Genomic DNA, 21143 nt, shown 5'->3' with positions numbered 1-21143 from the left:
TGGCCTCCCAAAGTGTTGGGATTACAGGCGTGAGCCACCGCACCAGGCCACTTCTAACCTTTTCTTTGGAAACGTGTGTGCTATAGCTAAACTGAAGCAATCTGGGATGACTTAATGATGGTCCCTACCCAGGTCTGGACTGGCAGGTCTGGGTCCTAGTTTTGGCTCTGGCCAGCTTTGTGACCTTGGGCAAGGCGGTTTCACCCTCCTGAGTTCCACATTTCTCCTGTATAAAATGTTCAGGGGGGTGTACTAGTTAATTTCCAAAGCCCTTTCCAGGTCTCACATTCCTTATGTCTATGATTCTGTGATTAAGTTCCTGGAAGGTTAAGTACTGATAAAAGTGCCATTAAGTTCTGTATACTCAGCACTGGCAGCCATCTGTTACCTAAGATACCTGGGCCTAGGAGTTACAGGGTGGGGGCTGGGGGTAGGGTGGGTAGATGAGAAAGGCTCCTTGCCTGACAACTGTGTGTATTGACTGTAGACAACAGAGGACTGCCCAGCACTGTGCAGTGTGACTGAGTATCCTCTGATTTCTGGGCTGTGATATACTAAGACTGACCATCAAAGACTGTTTCCCAACAAGAGAATCTTGTGCAGTAAGTTCCTCAGGCAAGAAGCGAGATAATTGGGACAGGATTGAATAGATCTCAGGCAGAGAAACTTGGGGGACAGATCAATGTAGGTGATGAACTGGTTGACCCAAGGCCTCTCTGTCTATTATTTTTTGACCTTGGGTCAGAGCGATAGAAAGGAGGAAAGCTACCAACACAGCTCCTGCCATGAAGTCCTGGAGGAGAATAAGTGACTGTTTGTCCTGCATGGGTTAGTCATTCACCTGCCTGAAGGCAAAGGGCTGGGAGTCTGGAGTCCATGACCTGCTGGGACATACTTTGGGCTGCATTTTTTCCCCCCTTCTAATGTCTCAGCTCTCAGGGATCTGCTTTTCCTGGTGCCAAGGAGTATAGATGAAATTTTGTCCCTCCTCTGTGCACCCCTACAAAACAAATATGATGAAAAATTAATATTTTCCAAATGGTGACCTAACCTTTGCTCATTAATTGAGCTCCTATTGCATTCCAGGTACTGTTAGAGGCCAGTAAGATACCTAGATGATTGAGACAGAGTCCTTGCCCTCCACGAAGTGACTGTTCCTTTTAAAACCCTAAAGCTGGGTTCTTAGAGGCTACAGCAACAGCAACAACCCCCGAGTGAGTGCTTATCATGTGCCAGGCTCTGGTTACAGGCTTTTAGCTCTCTCAGTGGAAACAGCCTGAGTGCTGGCTTGGCTGCCCCATGTCTGTGTGACTGTGGGCAAGTCATTTACTTTCCCTTTGAGTTTCAATTTCTAAAACTGTAATATGGGGATAATATATGTAAAACAGCTAAGAAGTATATACTTTTAGTGACTCTTTTTAGTGTCAGTGGAGGATTTGTGAGCAAATGCATATAAAACACAAGGCAAACAGGAGGTATTTAGTAAGTGGCCATGTGATTATTGATAGACTATGGGCTTCTTCCTGTTCCTCCAGAGCAAGACTGACAGGTGTCCTATTACCCTTGCATCTTCAGAGCCTAGAGCAGAGCGCTGAAAACAGCAGGCGCTCACCACTTTTTATGATCAAAGGCAGTCTGGACAGGGAAAGTCAAATCATTATGGGTATTTATGAATTACAAAATCCATAAAGTTAAACCAGGAGAAATGGACAAAAACACACTCATTGTAGAGGTTTTTAATGATCCCTTGGCTCATGGCAGAGCAGTTAGACACACACACACACACACACACACACAAACATGCAAAGATTCAGAAGGCCTGAAAAACTAATGAATATAAATATAAAGAAGATAAAATCGATACAATATTCTATCTTCACATTCCGAAGACAGAAACACCTTCTTTCAAGAAACCATGGGACATTGACAAAAATAACCACAGATAATCCTCAATAAATCTTGCCAGGAGGCGGTACGGATGACATTGAATTCAGTGAAACTACAAATTAAACACAAAAAGGCGAAGTATAAATTACTTGTGTAAGAACTCTCTCAACTCTTGGGTCCAAGAAGAAATCAAAAGGGAAATTGTATGATAGCAATAAATGTTCCATTACCCGGAGTCATACAGCTAACAGTGACAGAGCTGACGCCGCTAGAACCTGGGTCTCCTGTCGTCCAGCCACGAACTGGCTTGAGATCCCGGATAAGTGTCTCTGAGCCTCGGTTTCCCCTTCTGTCAAGTAGCCTCGAAGGTCCCCCAAACTCGGTGGCGAGTTTGAGGCGTGTGGGGGAAGGGAGGGAGCGTGCCCTTGACGCGGGAGCCGCGACCGCTTTCTGCGAAGTCGGGGAGGGTGCCGGCGTTGAGAGGCGGCAGCAGAGGGCGCTGGGTCGCCGGCCTGGGCCGCGTCTCCCATTGGTCGGGGCTGGGGCGCTGGGCTGGAGAGTTGGTGGAAAGTGACAAGTTGAGCGAGAGAGGGAGCGTGGAGAGCGGGAGCAGCCGCCACCGCCGCCGCCTAGGGAGCCCCGGGACGGCAGCCCCTGGGCGCAGGGTGCTCTCTTCTCGGAGTCCGAGCCGGGGCGACTCAACGCCCACTGGTGCGACCCGGACAGCCTGGGACTGACCCGCCGGCCCAGGCGAGGTTGCAGCAACAGGGCTGGGGAGGGATCGCGCTCGCGGCATCCAGAGGCGGCCGGGCGGAGGCGAGGGAGCAGGTTAGAGGCACAAAGAGCTTTGCAGACGCCCCCGGCGTCCTGCGAGCGCCAGCGGCCGGGAAGAGGCGGCCGGGAGCCGGGAGAGAGCCCGTGGATGTTCTGCGCGCGGCCTGGGAGCCGTCGCCGCCGCCGCCGCCGCCGCGAGAGGAGGAATGCACCGGCCGCGCCGCCGCGGGACGCGCCCGCCGCTCCTGGCGCTGCTGGCCGCGCTTCTGCTGGCCGCACGCGGGGCTGCTGCCCAAGGTAAGAGGCGCCCGCCGGTCCCCGCCCGCCCCCACCCCCTGACCCTTGGCCACCCTTGCGTCGGCCAGCCGGGCGCGGGACACGCAGGAAGCGCCGCGCTGGCCCCGGGGCGCGTCCGGCCACCCGCCACGGGGCTCGCCGGCGCCGCCAGGCCAGGGTTTGCCCCAGATCCCTGCGGCGGGCCGGGGCGCGCCCAGGGACTCGTTCCTCGGCGCGCAGCAGCGTTTGTCAGCGCTGTCAGGAAGCGTGGAGGGGTTTGGGGGTCCTGGGGGTGATCGGGGCACTTCTGTGCATGGCGTCCCCCCTTGTCTCCCCGAACCCCTAGCGCGACCCAGCCGGTGTTGAGGCAAGTCTATCCTGCCCTCAAGTTGCGAGCCGGCCCTGAAGGCGCGGTCCAGGAGGGAGTTCGGATTTTCAGTGGTGCCCGCCAGAGCACAGGCGGCTCTCGGATCGACGCAAACAAAAGCCCTGTCCTCCTGGGGCTCAGGCGGCCTCACATCGCCACAGCCCCCGGCCCTCCGGCCCTCCCGAGGGTCACCATAGAGGCCAAAACTTGTGCGCCGCTGCAGCCGCTGCCACTTTGTGCAAAATGTGCTGTCAGAGGCGGCCTGCGGCTCCAAAATGCTTTGGGTGTGCACGCGCGCGCGCTCGCGCGTGTGTGTGCGTGTTACAAACAAGAGGGGGAAAAGCCGTCTAATGCATACTTGATTTTGGTAATCTCCAAAGACAATCGCAACAGTTAGAGAAAGACTTCACCGCAAGCCCGAGCGTCTTAGTTCGCTGCGGGAAGCTGGGGTCCTTGCTGCGTCTGGGCCGGTACACAATAAGAGGGAAGAGCCCGGCTGAGCCTGTGGAGACAACCGATTCATTCTTTGGAGGTTGGAGGGGGAAAGTTGATTAAAGTCTCCGGGGTCTCGGGCCTCACTTTTAGCATGCATCACTTGAGGGGGTGAGGAGCCTTTGGATTTTGCCCTCCCCCACTCCCAGCCCCAAACCTGAGCGGATAACTAGGTCTCTGCTCTTTTATCATGCATCTTTCATTTTTAAGTTAGCACTGTTTAGGAAAAGAAAAGGCTCTGCGCTACTTAGCAGTTGAGAGGAAAAAGATGTATTCACTACATAGACTACGAATACAGAATTAGTTTTTACTAAAAGTTAGCTGACTTTCTTGGTAGAAAACACGCTCTGGAAGGAAGTTGTGTGTAAATTTTGATTTCTTGGAGATGGTTTTTGGAAGCTAGAGTAGCATTTTCTGAGGATGATTTCTGAAACGGATCCTATAATGTGGTCGTGCTAATCTGGAAGCTCCTGGGGGTAAATAGAGCTCCTAATTGTAATTAAGATGTACATCAGCAGGGAATGCACCTTCCTGATGAAAAATCCTAATGAAATGTAAACAGCTTGGTCACATAGATGTTTTGCTTGGTGATGCCAAACATCTGGCCCTGCGCCACAACACCTGGGTGAAAAGTAAAAATGGGCCATGCTGCCTACGTAATGTAAACATCCTTCTCAAGTTGGGTTGCCCAGCAAATTGAGGTGGAGATAAGCAGGGTGATTTTAACTAAGGTGGGACTCCTGGCTTGGGGCTTTGATTAATTCAGTTATTTCCTCTGTGGACTCCTTTACTTTGTACTTCACCTTTCAACAATGGTTGCTTTTAGATCATGGCCCCTTGTGGGGGTGGGGGTCACTTGCCTTTAAATAAATGTCCCTGCATTGATTTTGCTCACTGTAAGACACCCTTGTTATCAGCAGCCACCCCAATTCTGTCTCCTTTAACTGTTTACAGCCTTTTAGAGTTGTTTAAAAAAGGTATTGCCTATTCCATACTCTTTAGTAATGAGCTCAAATCTGTTATTATTGTCTTATTTGTTGTTTTATGCATCCCTTTGCATTTCTGTGAATGTCTGATCTTCTCTCTGGGGTCAACACTTCTGCTAGAACTCACATTCACTTTCTCCTCTTGGACTCAAGATTCCTAAGGTAGCCCAGCCAGTGGCTCAGGAAATCAGCTTAAGGGGAGATATGTTTCATGTATTTATTTAAAAAGATACAAAACATTTCTCCCATCATTCTTCTATTTTGTTAGCCAGAAGAAAACCTTTAAATTTATTTTTTTCTGGTCTGTCCATTGTTGATTTCTCATCTACCCCCTCCCTAGGCAAAGCTCAATTTCTTTAGGAACCTGAAGCTTACCTTATAACTGCACCCAAGCCCAGGGCACTAGGAACCTAACTGGCCTTTCTCAGAATCTTGTAGATTCTGTGATTTGGCTGCTCGGAGCCAGAGGGAAGTGGCCTGCTACTGTGTTTGCTATCATTTTGTAAACCTTCCGTTGCCATTTAAATAGGCGTTTGTTTGTACTTTTAGAATAGAAGTCTCTCGAGGGCATTAAGACTATGAGATTTTCCAGTGAAAACACTGACAGCCCAAGTCCCCTAGTCCCAACTTTATTAGAGATGCCTGAAAATCCTCCCTGGCTGACTTGGGGGAGCCTCACCAAGGTGGGATGGGCAAAGGGTGTAGTCAAATTGCCTCCTTCAGTTTTGGAAATATTTAATTTCCAATATAGATTCAGCGTGCATGGTAGGCTGTTTTGCTACTCTGATGCCTGAGATTATCTGCCTGATAATTAGTGAAGGGTCAGCTTTGCCCCATAGCATCCTTTTTCTTCTGTATCGTGAGCATAGGCTCCCTGTTAGACTTTTGGAAAGTTTCTGAAAGTGTCACTTGCTCTGAAATTAGTATCAGGTTTGGCCGGTGGTTTGATGGTGAACATCTACCCCATTTCAAATATTTCTGAAAATTTTACACAGCATCCTATGGAGAATGGAACACTTTGTAAGCTATATGTACTTTGATGTAAATGTGTATGTACAGATAGACAGCATATGTATATATACACATACATAGTAAGTGGTCCATAGATCTTTGTTGAATGAATGGAGAATAACTTTTCTGGTTGTATGCAAAATTCTGATATATGCTTTGCTTAGTAAAAATGCAACATAGCATATTTTCAAGGATTTTTCCTTTTCTTGTCCCATCTTCTCGTATGAAAGAAGTGTAGTATAGCAGAACTTGACAGTAAAGCTAAATGGTTACAAGCACAGGCTTTGGCATTTAACAGACCTGGATTTGAATCTTTTCTCTGTTGTATAATGGGTATGTCAATTAGTTTTCCTGAGCCTTACAAGAGTGTTATGAGATTGAAGTGAGGTCATGCATGTAAAGTACTGGAGAAGAGCACCCAGCCTAGAGGTGAGTGCATGAAATTAACTTGGGACATGAAATGAAGGATATGTGAACTCCCAGAAATAATATTCACAATTTTATGTGCATTTTTTTTTTTTTTTTTTGAGACGGAGTCTTGCTCTGTCGCCCAGGCTGGAGTGCAGTGGCCAGATCTCAGCTCACTGCAAGCTCCGCCTCCCGCGTTCACGCCATTCTCCTGCCTCAGCCTCCCGAGTAGCTGGGACTACAGGCGCCCGCCACCTCGCCCGGCTAGTTTTTTGTATTTTTTAGTAGAGACGGGGTTTCACCGTGTTAGCCAGGATGGTCTCGATCTCCTGACCTCGTGATCCACCGGTCTCGACCTCCCAAAGTGCTGGGATTACAGGCTTGAGCCACCGCGCCCGGCCTTTATGTGCATTTTTACCGTTCTGTATTTATAGCTATAGCTATATTTTCCAAGAAAAATGTCAACCCTTGAAAAATAGGAACTGCTGACTTGGAGTGTTTGATGCCTGAGGCAATGGGTTGCCTTTCTGGGGAGGTTGAAAGGGGTTCAGTGTTGGTGGCCAGTTCTAGGCCTTATCCCAGGTTAGCACACTCCATGGAGCCTCCACTTCTCACCTCCCCAGTTTCCCTTCCACCAGGCAGGCTGTTAACTGGGCCTGAGAAAAGCTGAAGAATGGTGCCAAGTCCTTGTGACCTCAAGCAAGAAAATATGTCTCTGAATCCAAGCATTCTGAGATGCAATTTGTACAGTTTAGTTAACAAACACTTATTTAATCCTTACAATGGGCCAATCACTCTTCTAAGCCTTTTGCAACTGTTAACTCACTGAATCCTCACAACAACCCCGTAAGGGAGATGGCATAGCTCATTTTACGGACGGGTAAACTTAGGCACACAGAGGTTAAGTTACTTTCTTACGCTGCTAAAAAGTGGCATTGCTGGGCTTATAAGCGCTAACAGTTCATGCTCTTACCTTAATGGCTGCCCTAGACATTCTCTCCTTGTTTAATTCTTACAATTTATATTCTTTTAATGTATGGAACAAAGGTGGTATTTCCCAAGGTTTCCCAACAGCAGCAAAGGGAAGCTTGCTTAGCCATAATCTAGAGGTTATAAGAAATTATTGAAGACAGCCAATTTCAATTTTCCTTCCGGTGCTGGAGTTCCCTAAGACGGTCTTGCTGAAACTCCGAGACAGACTGGAAGCACCTTGTTGGATGGCCTGGATCTCTGGTTCTGGAAGAATTATATTTTTGTAGTGAGCTTCAACTTCGATGTGGTTAGAGAAGTGTGCTTGCCAGTTTTTTCCATCTATCAATGAGGTATATTGTGATGAAGTGCCTTTGTATTTGCATCTTGGTGGACAACTGTGGTTGTAAGCTGAGGAGGCAGGGATTTATTAGAGTGCTGTCTAGTGGGACAGCTGGCTTGCCAGCTCAAGGTTCCCGTGAGGACCAGACCCTGGCAAATCCAGCCCCACCTGAGAAACACTCAAGTCTTCAAGGCCTCTTTCTCAAACAGAAGGGCCTTAGCCTGGCTTCACCCATTCCCTGGGGTGTGACAGTAGAGACTGTTCTGTAGACACTCGAAGAGAAAGGAGAGTCTGAGAAAGTTCTCTGGAGTTGAAGGGGGAGGGGATGGGGGCAACTCTTCGAAAATCCTTAACTAAATGCAGCTGCTTGTTACACGGAGACTGACTTGCATGCCAGGAATATCTAAAAAGCTAACGAATACAAAATAAAAATAAACAGCAGTAAAAAGGCTCTCTCTTTGTTGCAGTAAGCTTGGTTGGGGTTTTCAGTTTGTTTAGGAATGGGATAATTGTGGCATCCACTTTATTTTGGTAAGGCAGTGAAACGTGGATTAGTGTTATGTCATTGGGATGCTACCACCACCTGAACTTTTTCCTTCATCCCCCCGTCCCCAGCCGCACCTCCCAGAACACCCAGGCATGGACATCCATAGCGCCTGAGTCTCAAACAGTTGCCCCTTAGTGAATTACATTGGAAGAGGGCAGATAATTTAATGGGATAATCTTGGCAGGGCCAGCAAATTTCACACCTCATCTCTCACTAATAGAAAGGCAGCAGAAGGCTACAACATCCTCAGATGAAAAGGTTGTATAAAAAGGCTCTGCTTAACAGTAACTGTCTGTCCATAAATAAGGTTTTGTAGAGTCTTGATCCAAAAGCTGTTAAGAAATACTGATAAGCCAAGCCTCATAATGTTTGGCCTCCTTACATTTCCTTTTCCCCCTTCTCTCCATAGAATCATAGATTTTTTTTTTTTTTAAGAGAAAGAAGGGGGCTAAAAGATCAACAGTCCAAACTTTTTCTTTTTTTAAGTATTTCTATATAGGATGGACTTCCTTTGATAGCTGTTTAAAGAGGTGGCATGGAGTAACGGAAATAGAATGGGATTTGAGCCTGATAGGGAATGGGAGTTTGAATTGGGGCTTTGTTGCCTTCTTGGGCAAAGTTACCTAACCTTTCGAGCCTCTGTTTTCTTATCTGTAAAATGGGACTAGCAATAATATGTGGCTTACTGGGGCGTTTTGTGAGAATAAAAGAATGTTATGAACCTATAGCACCTAACACAGCACCATGGACTTAGTGAACATGAAGTATGTTATCTTGCATCTTGGTGGACAACTGTGGTTGTAGGCTGAGGAGGCGGGGATTTATTAGAGTGCTGTGTAGTGGGACAGCCACTCAAGGTCCCAGTGAGGACCAGACCCTGGCAAATCTGGCCCCAGTTGAGAAACACTCAAGTCTTCAAGGCCTCTTTCTTAAACAGAAGGGCCTTAGCCTGGCTTCACCCATTCCCTGGCTTCACCCATTCCCACCATCATTATCAAGGGCTTATTGGAGAAATCTGAAAATTTGGCTTCAAAACGATGGTCCTGCTGCAAGGTAGCACCAAAGCTCAGAGAATAGCAACTTTTACAAGGTTTTAGGACTCCAGAGTGTTTTGTTTTATAGGGAGCTTGCAGACGCTCTAGATCTGAGCAGTACCCAGGCCAGTGCTGGGGACCTGGATGGAGGGGATTCCACAGTGCAGTTTTGCAAAGCCTTAAAACAAAGGCTTTTTTCAGAACAGCAAGCTCTTTGGGGGAAGAGCAACCCCTCCCGGGTGCGGGTGCTCGGTGTAATTCCAGAATCCTACAATGGGGAATGTTACATTTCAGGGACCTCCACTTGTAATCTGACCGTTTTTAGCTCCAATATCCAAATAATCTTGCTGAGCACAACTTGAAAGAGAAGGATAATGGCCGGAGGAAAGGATCCTGAGGTGCTCTGTTTGCCATTTAAATTTTCTGTGTAGAAGAAAAAAAGTTCATGTTACCCAAAGAGAGAAGAGTAATGAAGTGTGTGGGAAGGGGGAGGGGTGATAAAGAGGACTTCTAAAGACAAAGCAGAGATTGGGTTTGTTATTTTATTTTTCAACAGTGAAGCTTATCACTCAGTATATTTCAACTAACATTTATTATATATTTATCACATGAAAGATACAGTATTCGTGTCCAGGAATAAAATATTACCTTTGCCCTCAAGGAGAGAGAAGGAGAACAATTCTCACGTTTTTCAGCACCTGCTATATGCCAGGTATCATTTTTTAAAAGCTATTAAATTTACGCTTCTCAGCATTCCTTGGAGTTTGGACTTCTGATCCTATTTTACAGATAAGAAAATCGAGGCTCAGGAAGGTAAGTATCTCAGCCAAATTCATACAATTATTAAGTTGGGATTTGGGATTTGAATCTAGGTATTTTGACTCTCAGGTGTATGCTCTTTTTGTTATCCTTAAGGTGTGATTGGGGAGACACCAATGAGCAGATATGTTACCTCCACATGCAACTATCTCTCCCACAAGTGAATTACAGGAAAGGGTTGTGGAAAAAATGCTGTGGGAACATGGGGAAGAATACATTAATTCTCAGGGGATTAGAGGGTCAGAGGAAGAACATGAGTGCTTCCTTCACAGACTTATTGTGAAGAGTCAATGAAATAATTCATGGAACACACTCAGACTGTGCTGAGTGAGTGCTCAGTGAGTGCTCTGCTATAGTTCTGTAGCCAGTGACAGGCCTGATCAGGATTTATCTGCCTCTAAAACCCATGTACTTTTGCTCCCCTGTGCACTTTTTTAACAGACATGTGGTTGTTGGAAGAGTAAGTAACTGTGCAGTCACCAAATGAAAGGGAAAACACCAATACAGTTGCTCTGGTATATTAGCCACCTGCCCTAATCCTGGCTTTTAGGACTGGACTCTGCTTTGGGTACGGAAGGGGATTTCGATAGGCATGGGGTTGGAGAGAATCAAGATGTCTCATCATGAACTACAGGGCTCCTAGAACTCTGGCCAGGATTTACCACCTGCCCTCATTCGTTCATTGATCATACATTTTCTATGCACTTACAGTGAACCAAATATTCTGATAGTCTTACTGGAGATGTAAAGTTGAATAGGTTAGGTCATTGCCTTGGAGGGTTTTTCAAATGGCAGATTTATGGCAGAGATTGCTAGCTGATCACCAAATATGTTTCCATCTCTTCTGGTCACATGACTAGACAACATTTCTCAGCTTTCTCACAGTTAAGTGAAGCCATGTGACTAAATACTAGCCAATGAAATGAAGTTGGAGGTAATTTTTGTCACTTGTAGGCTTGACCCATAAAAAACTCCCCAGGCAGAATCGCTCTGATCCTTCTTCGGTGGGTTGGCAACCTTAGAAGTCATGTGTTGAAAGTGTCACAACATGGAAAGAGCCTCAGACTCTCCCTTAATCACTGTATGGTGGAACCCACACTTGTTTAGGTCTTACGTGAACCAAAAACAAATGTCTATTGTTAAGGCTGAGATTTTGAGGTGTTTTTTGTTGTTGTTGTTGTTGTTTTTGTTTGTTTGTTTGTTTTGTTACAGCTGCTAATGTTAACTAACATGAGGTTGTAAATTATATTGTATGGTGAGATCAGCTTAGTGGGTTAGGGCCAGCATTTTTAGATGGAATAAAATAGGAAACCTGGTTTGTGTCTGACCACTTCACGCGGAGCCTGGGGCTCCATCCATTGGGGAGTTTACCTTTTAGGGGCAACAAAATAGGCACTTAATACAGCCAGTGAGTACAGAGTGGGCAATTATGTATGCAGAATCCCGAGAAGGGAGAGGTCTTTCGGGAGGAAGTGGGATATGATGTGAGCCTTGTAGGAAGGATTGAGAGGGTGTGGGATTGAAGGATGGGAGAGGAGAAGAGGAGTTAGACATTCCACTCCTGGAAAAGGGCTGGAGTTGCATAGCAGTCTGCAGCTGCTCTGAGGTCTCCAGGGACTTGCTGAGACTATCCTGGGTTCTTTTTTTTTTTTAGCATTCTTTTTTTTTTTTTTTTTTTTTTTTTTTTTTTTTTTTTTTTGAGACGGAGTCTCGCTCTGTCGCCCAGGCTGGAGTGCAGTGGCGCGATCTCGGCTCACTGCAAGCTCCGCCTCCCGGGTTCACGCCATTCTCCTGCCTCAGCCTCCCGAGTAGCTGGGACTACAGGCGCCCACAACCGCGCCCGGCTAATTTTTTGTATTTTTAGTAGAGACGGGGTTTCACCGTGGTCTCGATCTCCTGACCTTGTGATCCGCCCGCCTCGGCCTCCCAAAGTGCTGGGATTACAGGCGTGAGCCACCGCGCCCGGCTATCCTGGGTTCTTAAACCAGGCCTTCACTGTGGAATGAAGCTGATCTCCAGGGGATAGGAGAGTGAAGAAAAGAAAGACAGTGTTGAATGAAGCCTGTTGTGTTTTTAGCATATGAAGGGTGGAGGAGGAGAGAGAAGGAAGCAGTTTCAGTGGGAGCCTGAAGACTTCTCTTTCTTCCCAAAGGGTGTCCCAGGGAGTTAAAAATGTGGTGCTTTTCAGGGCTGCTTGTCAAAGGTATATGATTGTGTCTTATTCTCTCTAATGCAGCTGTTTTGTCTTATAGTGCAGGCTACTTAATTCTATTGCCCCCTCTTGTCTGCTTGGTGAAAATAATAATAGTATACTAATAACACACTGAGCATACTGTGGGCCAAGTACTATTCTAAGTTCTTTAAGTGTTTTAACTTGCATAGTCTTCAGGGCAACCCTATGAGGTAAGCCAGAGTTCTAGGAGCATTATAGTTCACTATTCGGCATCTTGATTCTCTCCAGCTCCACACCTCTGTGAATCCTCTACCATGCCCAAAGCAGAATCCAGTCTAAAAGCCAGGATAAGGGCAAATGGGAGAAGATACAAGAGCAACTGTCTTGGTGTCTTCCCTTCCATTTGGTAACTACACAACTACTTACTCTTCCAATGGCCACATGTCTGTTGAAAAGGTGCACAGCAGAGCAAGAGTATGTGGGCTTTAGAAGCAGATTAATCCTGACCAGGCCTCTCACTGGCTGCCTTGAACACTCACAATGCATGTGGCAGGGTGCTCAGTGTGTTCCATGATATCCCCATTTTCCAGATAAGGAAACTGAAGCACAGAGAAGGTAAGTAACCTGCCCAAGACCACACAGAGAGTTAAATGGGAAAACTAGGATTTGAACCTACATATCCTAAGGCTTGGGTTTTGTTCCTAATCATTATTATGCCAAACTGCATTGTAGTTTTTTTTTTTTTTTTTAAACTCTGTCTGATGATTAAAATTCTCTGTAAGATCCCAGCCAAATAGCTGAGTCAAAATAATTATAATTAAATCCTCCATTTGTATAGGGCTTTGCAGCTTACAAAATCACTTTATATACAGTATTACCTTTAATTTTCCAAAAAATACAGTTAAATAGGATTTATTTCTCTCTCCCTTGTGTGAGTTTGGCAGCTCACACAAGGTCATTCTGTAGCTGTCAGAGCCCGTCTAAAACCCAGCCCCTTTGACTTAGGGCCCATTGAACTTTCTGCTCTAAAAGACTACATTTGTTTGGAATTTGTGCCTCTAATATACTGATATATGACAATTTTCACTACTGTTTCACCAGCAGGTGAATTTGCCTGATTTTCACTTTTTTTCATCCATAAAATCTTCAAATAGCCGTTGTCTTTAGAAACAGTTGAAAGACATTGGTAGGGCCGGGCGCGGTGGCTCAAGCCTGTAATCCCAGCACTTTGGGAGGCCGAGGCGGGTGGATCACGAGGTCAGGAGATCGAGACTATCCTGGCTAACATGGTGAAACCCCGTCTCTACTAAAAATACAAAAAAAAAAAAAAAAAACTAGCCGGGCGTGGTAGCGGGCGCCTGTAGTCCCAGCTACTTGGGAGGCTGAGGCGGGAGAATGGCGTGAACCCGGGGGGCGGAGCTTGCAGTGAGCCGAGATCGCGCCACTGCACTCCAGCCTGGGAAACACAGCGAGACTCCGTCTCAAAAAAAAAAAAAAAAAAGAAAGACATTGGTAGATGGGACCTGGCTCTGGGATTTCTGCAACCTAAGAAAATTTACTTGCAAAAAGACAGAGAAGTTACTTAAAAATAGGATTTTCCTAAGTGGTTGGTGATTGTGGCAGGGAGAGGAGCCAGAAAGAGAAGGACTTTGGCATCAGATGGACTAGGATCACGACTGCTCCGCCAGGTCAGCAAACTATGTAACCCCTGAGACTGGCTTTCCGCACCTGTAAAATGGGAGCCATAATGGCGCCTGGCGCCTACCTTGACAGAGGGGGAAGGACCATGGGCAGTGTTTGGCACAGTGCCTGGGCCACAGTTGGTGTTTGGTGTGTGATCGAAGCTACACCTCTGAATTGAATGGAGAGCAGCAATTCTTCCTTTAAGATTTTTCACAGATGGGATAGGGCAAAATTGCTAGTTCTCAGCACCTTGTTAGGCATGATTTTATAGTACAGTTATCTCTGACGTGGACTTTCTTAGCACCTGGAAGTCTTAGGTTATAATTATATTAATGTTTCTCAAGGGCAGGGACTTTCTTATGCTCTGTGAAGGTTAAACATCATAAGGTAAAAATAGAACATGCTGCCTGAAATCCTAGATATCTTTGAAAGGCTCTTATCTGTTCTTCATGGGAAATTGACAGCATTTCCGGATGGGTTTAGACAATGTACATGAAAGCAACTTATTCTACTTTCTCTCCGTAAGAGAGATTATAGCCTCGCCTCTAGGATTTCACTCCAACTGGGGTATTTCAAAGTTTTAACATATTTTCACACCCCCTGGAGATTACTGACTGTTTTTCTTTTTTCTACCCGAACTTTCAGTGTGGTGATGGACTGTATTAGCCTTTCATATGCCTACCTTAAAGAAGTAACCCAGTCTGACTGTTTTATCTCCTCCCTTCAGAGAACTGTTGTGTGTTGTATAGGGATTTTCAGTCCCAAGATATTGCCTGTTGGAGACCAGTGGTGTGTAGACCACTGAAAAGAAGCAGCAAGAATTCTTTTTTTTGAGACGGAGTCTCACTCTGTGGCCCAAGCTGGAGTGTAGTGGCGCGATCTCAGCTCACTGCAACTTCTGCTTCCTGGGTTTTTTAAGCGATTCTGCTGGCTCAGCCTCCCGAGCAGCTTGGATTACAGGCGCCTACCACTATGCCTGGCTAATTTTTGTATTTTTAATAGAGACAGGGTTTCAACATGTTGGCCAGGCTGATCTTGAACTCCTGACCTCAAGTAATCTGCCTGGTTCGGCCTCTCAAAGTGCTGGGATTACAGGCATGAGCCACTGCGCCCGGCCTAAGCAGCAACAATTTTTGACGATGTTCTTAATCTCGAAAATTAAGAATTTAATTTCTTAATTTATTTACCCTCTTTTTTAGTGATTTACCCTCTTTTTCTCTGTGCAGCTCATAGCGCTTTGCTCACTCACATCTGGTGTCCCTAAGTCAAAGTGTTGAAAACTTTGCCTGTGACCAGATAGTCTTCAGTGGGTTAGAGTCTGCTGTCAGGGCCTCCCAGGGGACACTTGATAACTAATGTCCTTTTTCCCTGCTGAGGAAGGGAGGAGCTGAACTGAGCATGCCCAGTCTGTGCCACCCAGCTCATCCATAAGTTGCTGCCTAGGACTGTGCTCCAGGCCCCTGCAAGGAGAAGTTCGTAAAGGTGCAGGGAAAGTCCGGGATTTAACACTGATTAGTCTCCCTCCCCAGAAAGAAAGCACCAGGCACAGGGAATAAAGCATTTTCCCCCTTATGGCTACAACTTGATTTTTTTTTTTTTTTTTTTTAAGGAGCAATTGTCAGATTTGATGGTTGTATTGGGGTTAAAACTATATAGATAAGGTGGTCAAAACCTTTTACAAATAATCCTCTCACATCTTTGCCCGAGGGCTTAGGTTTAGAAAGTTTCTTAGCCATCCCAGGATGTGGGTGAAAGTGGCTTCCCCCAGGCTCATCAAATACACAGAGCAATTGATCTGAGTGCTGGTGGATGGGAGGGAAGGAAAGGAGGGGTCCAAGAGGCATAGCTGCACCTGCCCAAGGGAGACATGCTGTGTAAACTAACAAGAAGTCACTGGTGCTTCCATTTGGTTAAATACTGATTTAGCAACTGAAAGGGATGCGGGAGAAATATGGCAATATCCTCTCCTGTAAGAAGTTTACTGTTTTTATTGGGGAGGCAAGACTGATACACCCTAAATGGTATGGGAATAATGAATTGATCCCGATGTCAGTGTCCTGCCCTTGGTTTAGGGCCCTTTGCCTATCTTGAAGCTTCCAGGAATTTCTACCCTCACACCGGCCTACCTCCCTGGCATATCCAGTTCAGACTCTTTCCTCTTTTCATTTCTTCTTGCTGTTCTTATTTGTTCTTCAGCCTGTATTGCATCCACATCCGGGAAGGCACCCTGGCCTGTTTCAGCCTCTGTCAGTCCTTCTTTTGTGGTCCCACCTTCCACCAGTATTCTCACATAGTCCATCTAAATCACACTGCTTATTCTGATTTAACTCAACAACTTTGCGATAATTGTTACTCTCAAGTATTAAGCATTGACTGTGGACTGAGCACCTGGCAAGGCATTTTGTATTTTGTAGTGGAATCATATTATTTTCTCCCTGTAGAACTATTGCCCTTCCTTCCTTCTTTCCTTCCTTCCTTCCTTCCTTCCTTCCTTCCTTCCTTCCTTCCTTCCTTCCTTCCTTCCTTCCCTCCTTCCCTCCCTCCCTCCCTCCCTTCCTTCCTTTCTTCCTTTGCTTCCTTCTCTTCTTTTTTTTTTTTCTTTTTTGATGGAGTTTCGCTCTTGTTTCCCAAGCTGGAGTGCAATGGTGCTATCTCAGCTCACTGCAACCTCTGCCTCCCGGGTTCAAACGATTCTCCAGCCTCAGCCTCCCGAGTAGCTGGAATTACAGGCACCTGCCATCACACCTACCTAATTTTTGTATATTTAGTAGAGATGGGTTTCGCCATGTTGGCCAGGCTGGTCTCAAAATCCTGACCTCAAGTGATCCACCCATCTTGGCCTCCTAAAATGTTGGGATTACAGGCGTGAGCCACTGCACCCGGCCTATTGCCCTGATTTCGATCCCTCATCCGTCACTCCCTCCTTCTGGGAAATGACCCTTCATCAGTTCCAAAAAGGAACTACTCTGGCCCACACTAATCATAGTCTTTCCTTGGGATTTAGGGGCAGCTCTTCTGGGGTAGGGAAGCTGAGAGATGCCCTTGGTCGTGTCTGAGCCCAGGAAAGAAGCTAGTGTGTAGGAGAGAATGACTTAATATCCAGAGCAGGCATTGCTGAGAGGCGGAAGAGGTCTGACAGCCTTCCAATCTCTTTTCCACCTCCCTCGGGTTTCCTTATCTGAGCCAGTAGACGCTGCTTTCATGAGGTTATTGTGTCCCTACAATGCACACAGCCTCACCTCACTAATCCTCATAACAAAATGAAGTGGGTGTTATCTTTTTTTTTAAACCTAAGAGGAAGCAGTTTTATTGCTTTTTCTGATGAGAACATTTCTTTCTATTAAAAGCAAATTCAGAAATATATAATGAAAACACATTTCACCCATTATCCTACCATTCAGAGATAACTTCTGATTGTGTTGTTTATACACGTGGATTTATAAAAGGAGGTTATGCTTTTATTCCCAAAAGAAAACTGAAGCTCAGAGATGTTAAGTAATTCCTCTAGGGTCAAAACCAGTGCAAATCACTAAAACATGTTGACTGTCTGTTAAATTCAATGTAATTAAGTGCCACAGGGAGTTACAGGCAGTGGGTTTTGTGGATCAAGGAGGAGAGAGGCCGGCACTGATTGGAATTACTGGGAGGGTTTTCTGAAGGAGGTGGGGCTTGACAGAGTGATCTTATATATATATATATATATATATATATATATATAATATAATATATCATCATATTATATGATATATGATATATATCATGATATATATCATGATACATATATATCATGATATATATGATATATGATATATATCTACATATCACATGATATATATGATATATGATATATATTTATATATCATATATATGCTATATATGATATAGCATATATATGCGCTATATATTTACATATCATATATATGCTATATATTTATATATCTATATATATTTTAAGGCTTGTTTTATTTTAATGGCTGATCTGTATAATCACAGAGGCCAGTATGTACAGACAAAGTGGGAGCTTTTATTTCCTAGTCTCTTCCTCCTTGGACAAGGTCTCGATGATTTCCTCCTTCTTGGCCTGGAGGCACTCTTTACGGCGCTTGCAGGCTTCCTTGGTCTTAGACCTTTGGGCCTCAACCTGGTCAGCCAGGAGCTTCTTGCGGGCCTTGTCTGCCTTCAGCTTGTGGCTGTGTTCCATGAGAATCGCTTATTTTTGAGCACATCCCGCTTCACCTTCAGGTACAGGCTGTGATACGTGTGGCGATCAATCTTCTTAGATTTGTGATATTTTTTGAGCAGCCGGCGCAGAATCCTCGTTCTCCTCATCCATGTGACCTTCTCTGGCATCCGGGCATTGGCTGTACCCTTTCACTTACCTATGCCCATGTGCCTGCCCTTCCGATAGGCCAAGGTGTTTTCCTGGCATCGAGCCCGGGAATGGACAGTCATTGGCTTGTGGATGATCAGCCCGTCTTTGATCAGCTTCCGGATCTGCTGATGGGAGTTGGCCTTGGCAATTTCATTGGTCTCATTGGGGTTCAACCAGACCTTCTTCTTGCCACAGTGGAGGACCCTAAAGGCAAGCCTCTTCTGAAGCCTGAACATATTCATGGCTGTGGCCATAGCAGTGAAAGGCGAGTGATCTAATACTGACTTGATTCCTCCCATTGAGTGGCTTCTGAGTGGGCGAAGCCAGTGAGTGGGGCCACCTGAGCACTGCCTGCTGTCGAGACTGGGTGCTACCTAAGACGATGATTAGTTTTGAGCTTTTCTGAAATGTGAAAATTAAAGTGCAAATAAGTCAGTGTGAACATGGCAAAGAGGGACGGAGGAAGAGACATATGGTATCTAGAAGGAAGCTGGCAGGTTAACAGGGTGCCAGGAAATTAAGACCTAAAGAAACAGAGTGGAGGAGTAGGAGGGTGGGGGCACAACAGTGGACTGTGGTTTTGCATTTGAATCAGGAGGAGGGAAGAACCACCCATCCTTCCTCTCCGGTTTTTTTTTTTGTCTTTAAACAGGCACTGTCACTCTCTTCACTCTCTTTTGGGATTACTTGTTTATATGTTTGTCTCTCCCTCTGCACTGTGAGATCTGGGTGAGGAGGAATGGTGTTTAATTCTCATGCATATCTTCAGTGTTCAGCACATTGAGCCTGGCACAAATCAAAGAGACACGCATTAAATATTTTTCTTTTTTTTTTTTTTTTTTTTTTTGAGACGGAGTCTTGCTCTGTCGCCCAGGCTGGAGTGCAGTGGTCGGATCTCAGCTCACTGCAAGCTCCACCTCCTGGGTTTAAGCCATTCTCTTGCCTCAGCCTCCCAAGTAGCCGGGACTACAGGCGCCCACCACCTCGCCCGGCTAGTTTTTTTTTGTATTTTTTAGTAGAGACGGGGTTTCACCGGGTTAGCCAGGATGGTGTCGATCTCCTGACCTCGTGATCCGCCCGTCTCGGCCTCCCAAAGTGCTGGGATTACAGGCTTGAGCCACCGTGCCCGGCCTAAATATTTTTCAAAGCAAGGATCCACTGACGTGACTTTCAGGCAGGCTACAACCCCCTCTCTAGTCTCATAGGGCACCTATGCACATGGTGGCTTTTCATGGGCTGTTCCCTCCCTCAGGAGCACTTTTCCCCTACCCGTCAGCTACAGTCCTTCTATCCTGGCACAGATGTTACATCCCTGACTCAACAGGTGAGACTGGATTTCCACTCCCGTGCTCTCCTAGCACTTTGTATTCTTAAATAACCTTCATTATAATTTGTCGTTGAGTATTTATTTGTGTAATGACTATTTTTGGGGATCTTCTCTATCACTGGGTTGGACGCTCCTTATGGTAGGGTCTGGTTCTGGATCTCCTGAGCCTGGGCCTGTTGAATGGATTCTACTTTTACTAAGCTTTGTTCTTCCTTCCTAGAGGCCGAGATAACTCCAACTTACCTTGGTGCAACTATCTAGGAATTTAAAAATGCATCTTTGAACAACTGAAAATCTCCAGGCTATCTCTTCCAACAGTTGAGGCATCTAGCCCTGGAAAAAGTCAATCAGGCTAAATGATACCTGCTGTGTGTTCTGTTTGCAGGAGAGCAGTGGGCAGCTCCAGAGCTGGACTGTTTTCCCACATGGAGTCTGTGATAACTGGGTTTTGCTGCTATAAATTAGGGTCACCCTGCTCTTAATTGGCAGCCAATTCAGAGTGTCCCTTATAGTCCTCCTCTTTCTCCTTTTTCGTGTGGACTGTGTTTGAGAGAAGGTGTGGAAAATCCTGGCACTGTGCCGCAGGGACGGTGCACCTGCAGGCTGGGAATAGAGGTGGTGAGTGCTGGCTGCTGGCCCTCAGCATCTTTTTTCTCCCTCCATGTTGCTCTGCCCTTCCCTTTCTTTTCTCAGGAATTTTGAAAGAGGTCTCATTACTAGGGAAATATCCCCTGGGTAGCTCTTCCTTTCTCTCTTCTTTCTCCCAATGAGTAGAGGGGAAAGTGTTCTCAGTTTTGAACCTGCAAGCCATCTGGATGCAAAGATGTCCAGAAAGGCCCCTGTGTCTTTGGATTTCCTACAGCAACTCTGCCTTAGCCTCCCAGGGTCATCTGCTTCAAGCTGGGACATCTTTCCTTCATGCAGGAGAAAGGGGAACTTAATAAAATTTTGCTCGGGTTTCTTGGGGCCTGAGGCAGTGGTGGGGAGGAGAGAAGCCTGGGCTGTTTTATTTCTTGCACCTGCTGTGAGTCAGGAATGGTCCTTGGTCAGCAGGCACATGGAGGCCCGTTGGGTGCCAGGCACTGGGCAGGTGTTGGGGCTACAGGATTATCTGCTAGGACCTCAAAGGCTGGTCTGGTGGGCAGCATGAAAACAATGATGGTGACACAGTGAGCGTTTGGACACAGGTCCTGGAAGGTGTGGAGAGGGAGCAGCTGATGCAGGCTCCTGTTAGAATGCTGGAGGCAGAATCAGGAAAGGTGACTCAGGGGAGGCTTCACTGGAAAAAATGTGTCTGGGAGGCACTAAAACAAGAGCCCATTATGTGTTTTAAAATGATATTAGTAATAATGTATGGGTTTATTTGGACAAATGAGTTCACAAAATTGTGCTGTCTGTAATGTTGATTCTCGACTGAGCGATGAAACTCACTTCCCAGGCCCCTTTCTGTAAGCCATCCCCACCATCCCCTTGAACCTCAGCTGCTCCACCAGGGCCAAAGCAACTCAAAAGGAGGCCGAGACCCCCATGCCTCATTGCTAATCGATGGGCATGGCATGTGGGCATAGGGGTAGGATTCAGGACCTTACCTAGCATCTGTCTTCCCAGAATGTTGCTCTGCCCTTTCTGGGGACCAGATGTCTTAGTTTCTTTATCTCTATAATGGGAATTATAA

General features: G+C 46.1%; 1 protein-coding gene and 1 pseudogene across 1 annotated transcript in view; one reads left to right on the top strand and one right to left on the bottom strand.

The window, feature by feature from the left end:
* The first annotated feature begins 2461 nt into the window (after positions 1-2461).
* Positions 2462-21143, top strand: part of LOC105495194 (receptor tyrosine kinase like orphan receptor 1) — a 410216-nt gene continuing 391534 nt past the window's right edge. Inside the window, exon 1 of the mRNA XM_011764482.3 lies at positions 2462-2958. Within this exon, the coding sequence (XP_011762784.1) occupies positions 2868-2958 (91 nt within the window). The 5' untranslated portion in view covers positions 2462-2867. The remainder of the gene's footprint in view (positions 2959-21143) is intronic.
* On the bottom strand, positions 17794-18383 carry LOC105495196 (large ribosomal subunit protein eL19-like; annotated as a pseudogene).

Source organism: Macaca nemestrina, chromosome 1 (assembly GCF_043159975.1).
Source record: "Macaca nemestrina isolate mMacNem1 chromosome 1, mMacNem.hap1, whole genome shotgun sequence".
NCBI lineage: Eukaryota > Metazoa > Chordata > Mammalia > Primates > Cercopithecidae > Macaca > Macaca nemestrina.
Note: the sequence above shows the minus strand (reverse complement) of the source record. Positions and strands in the feature narration are given on the sequence as shown.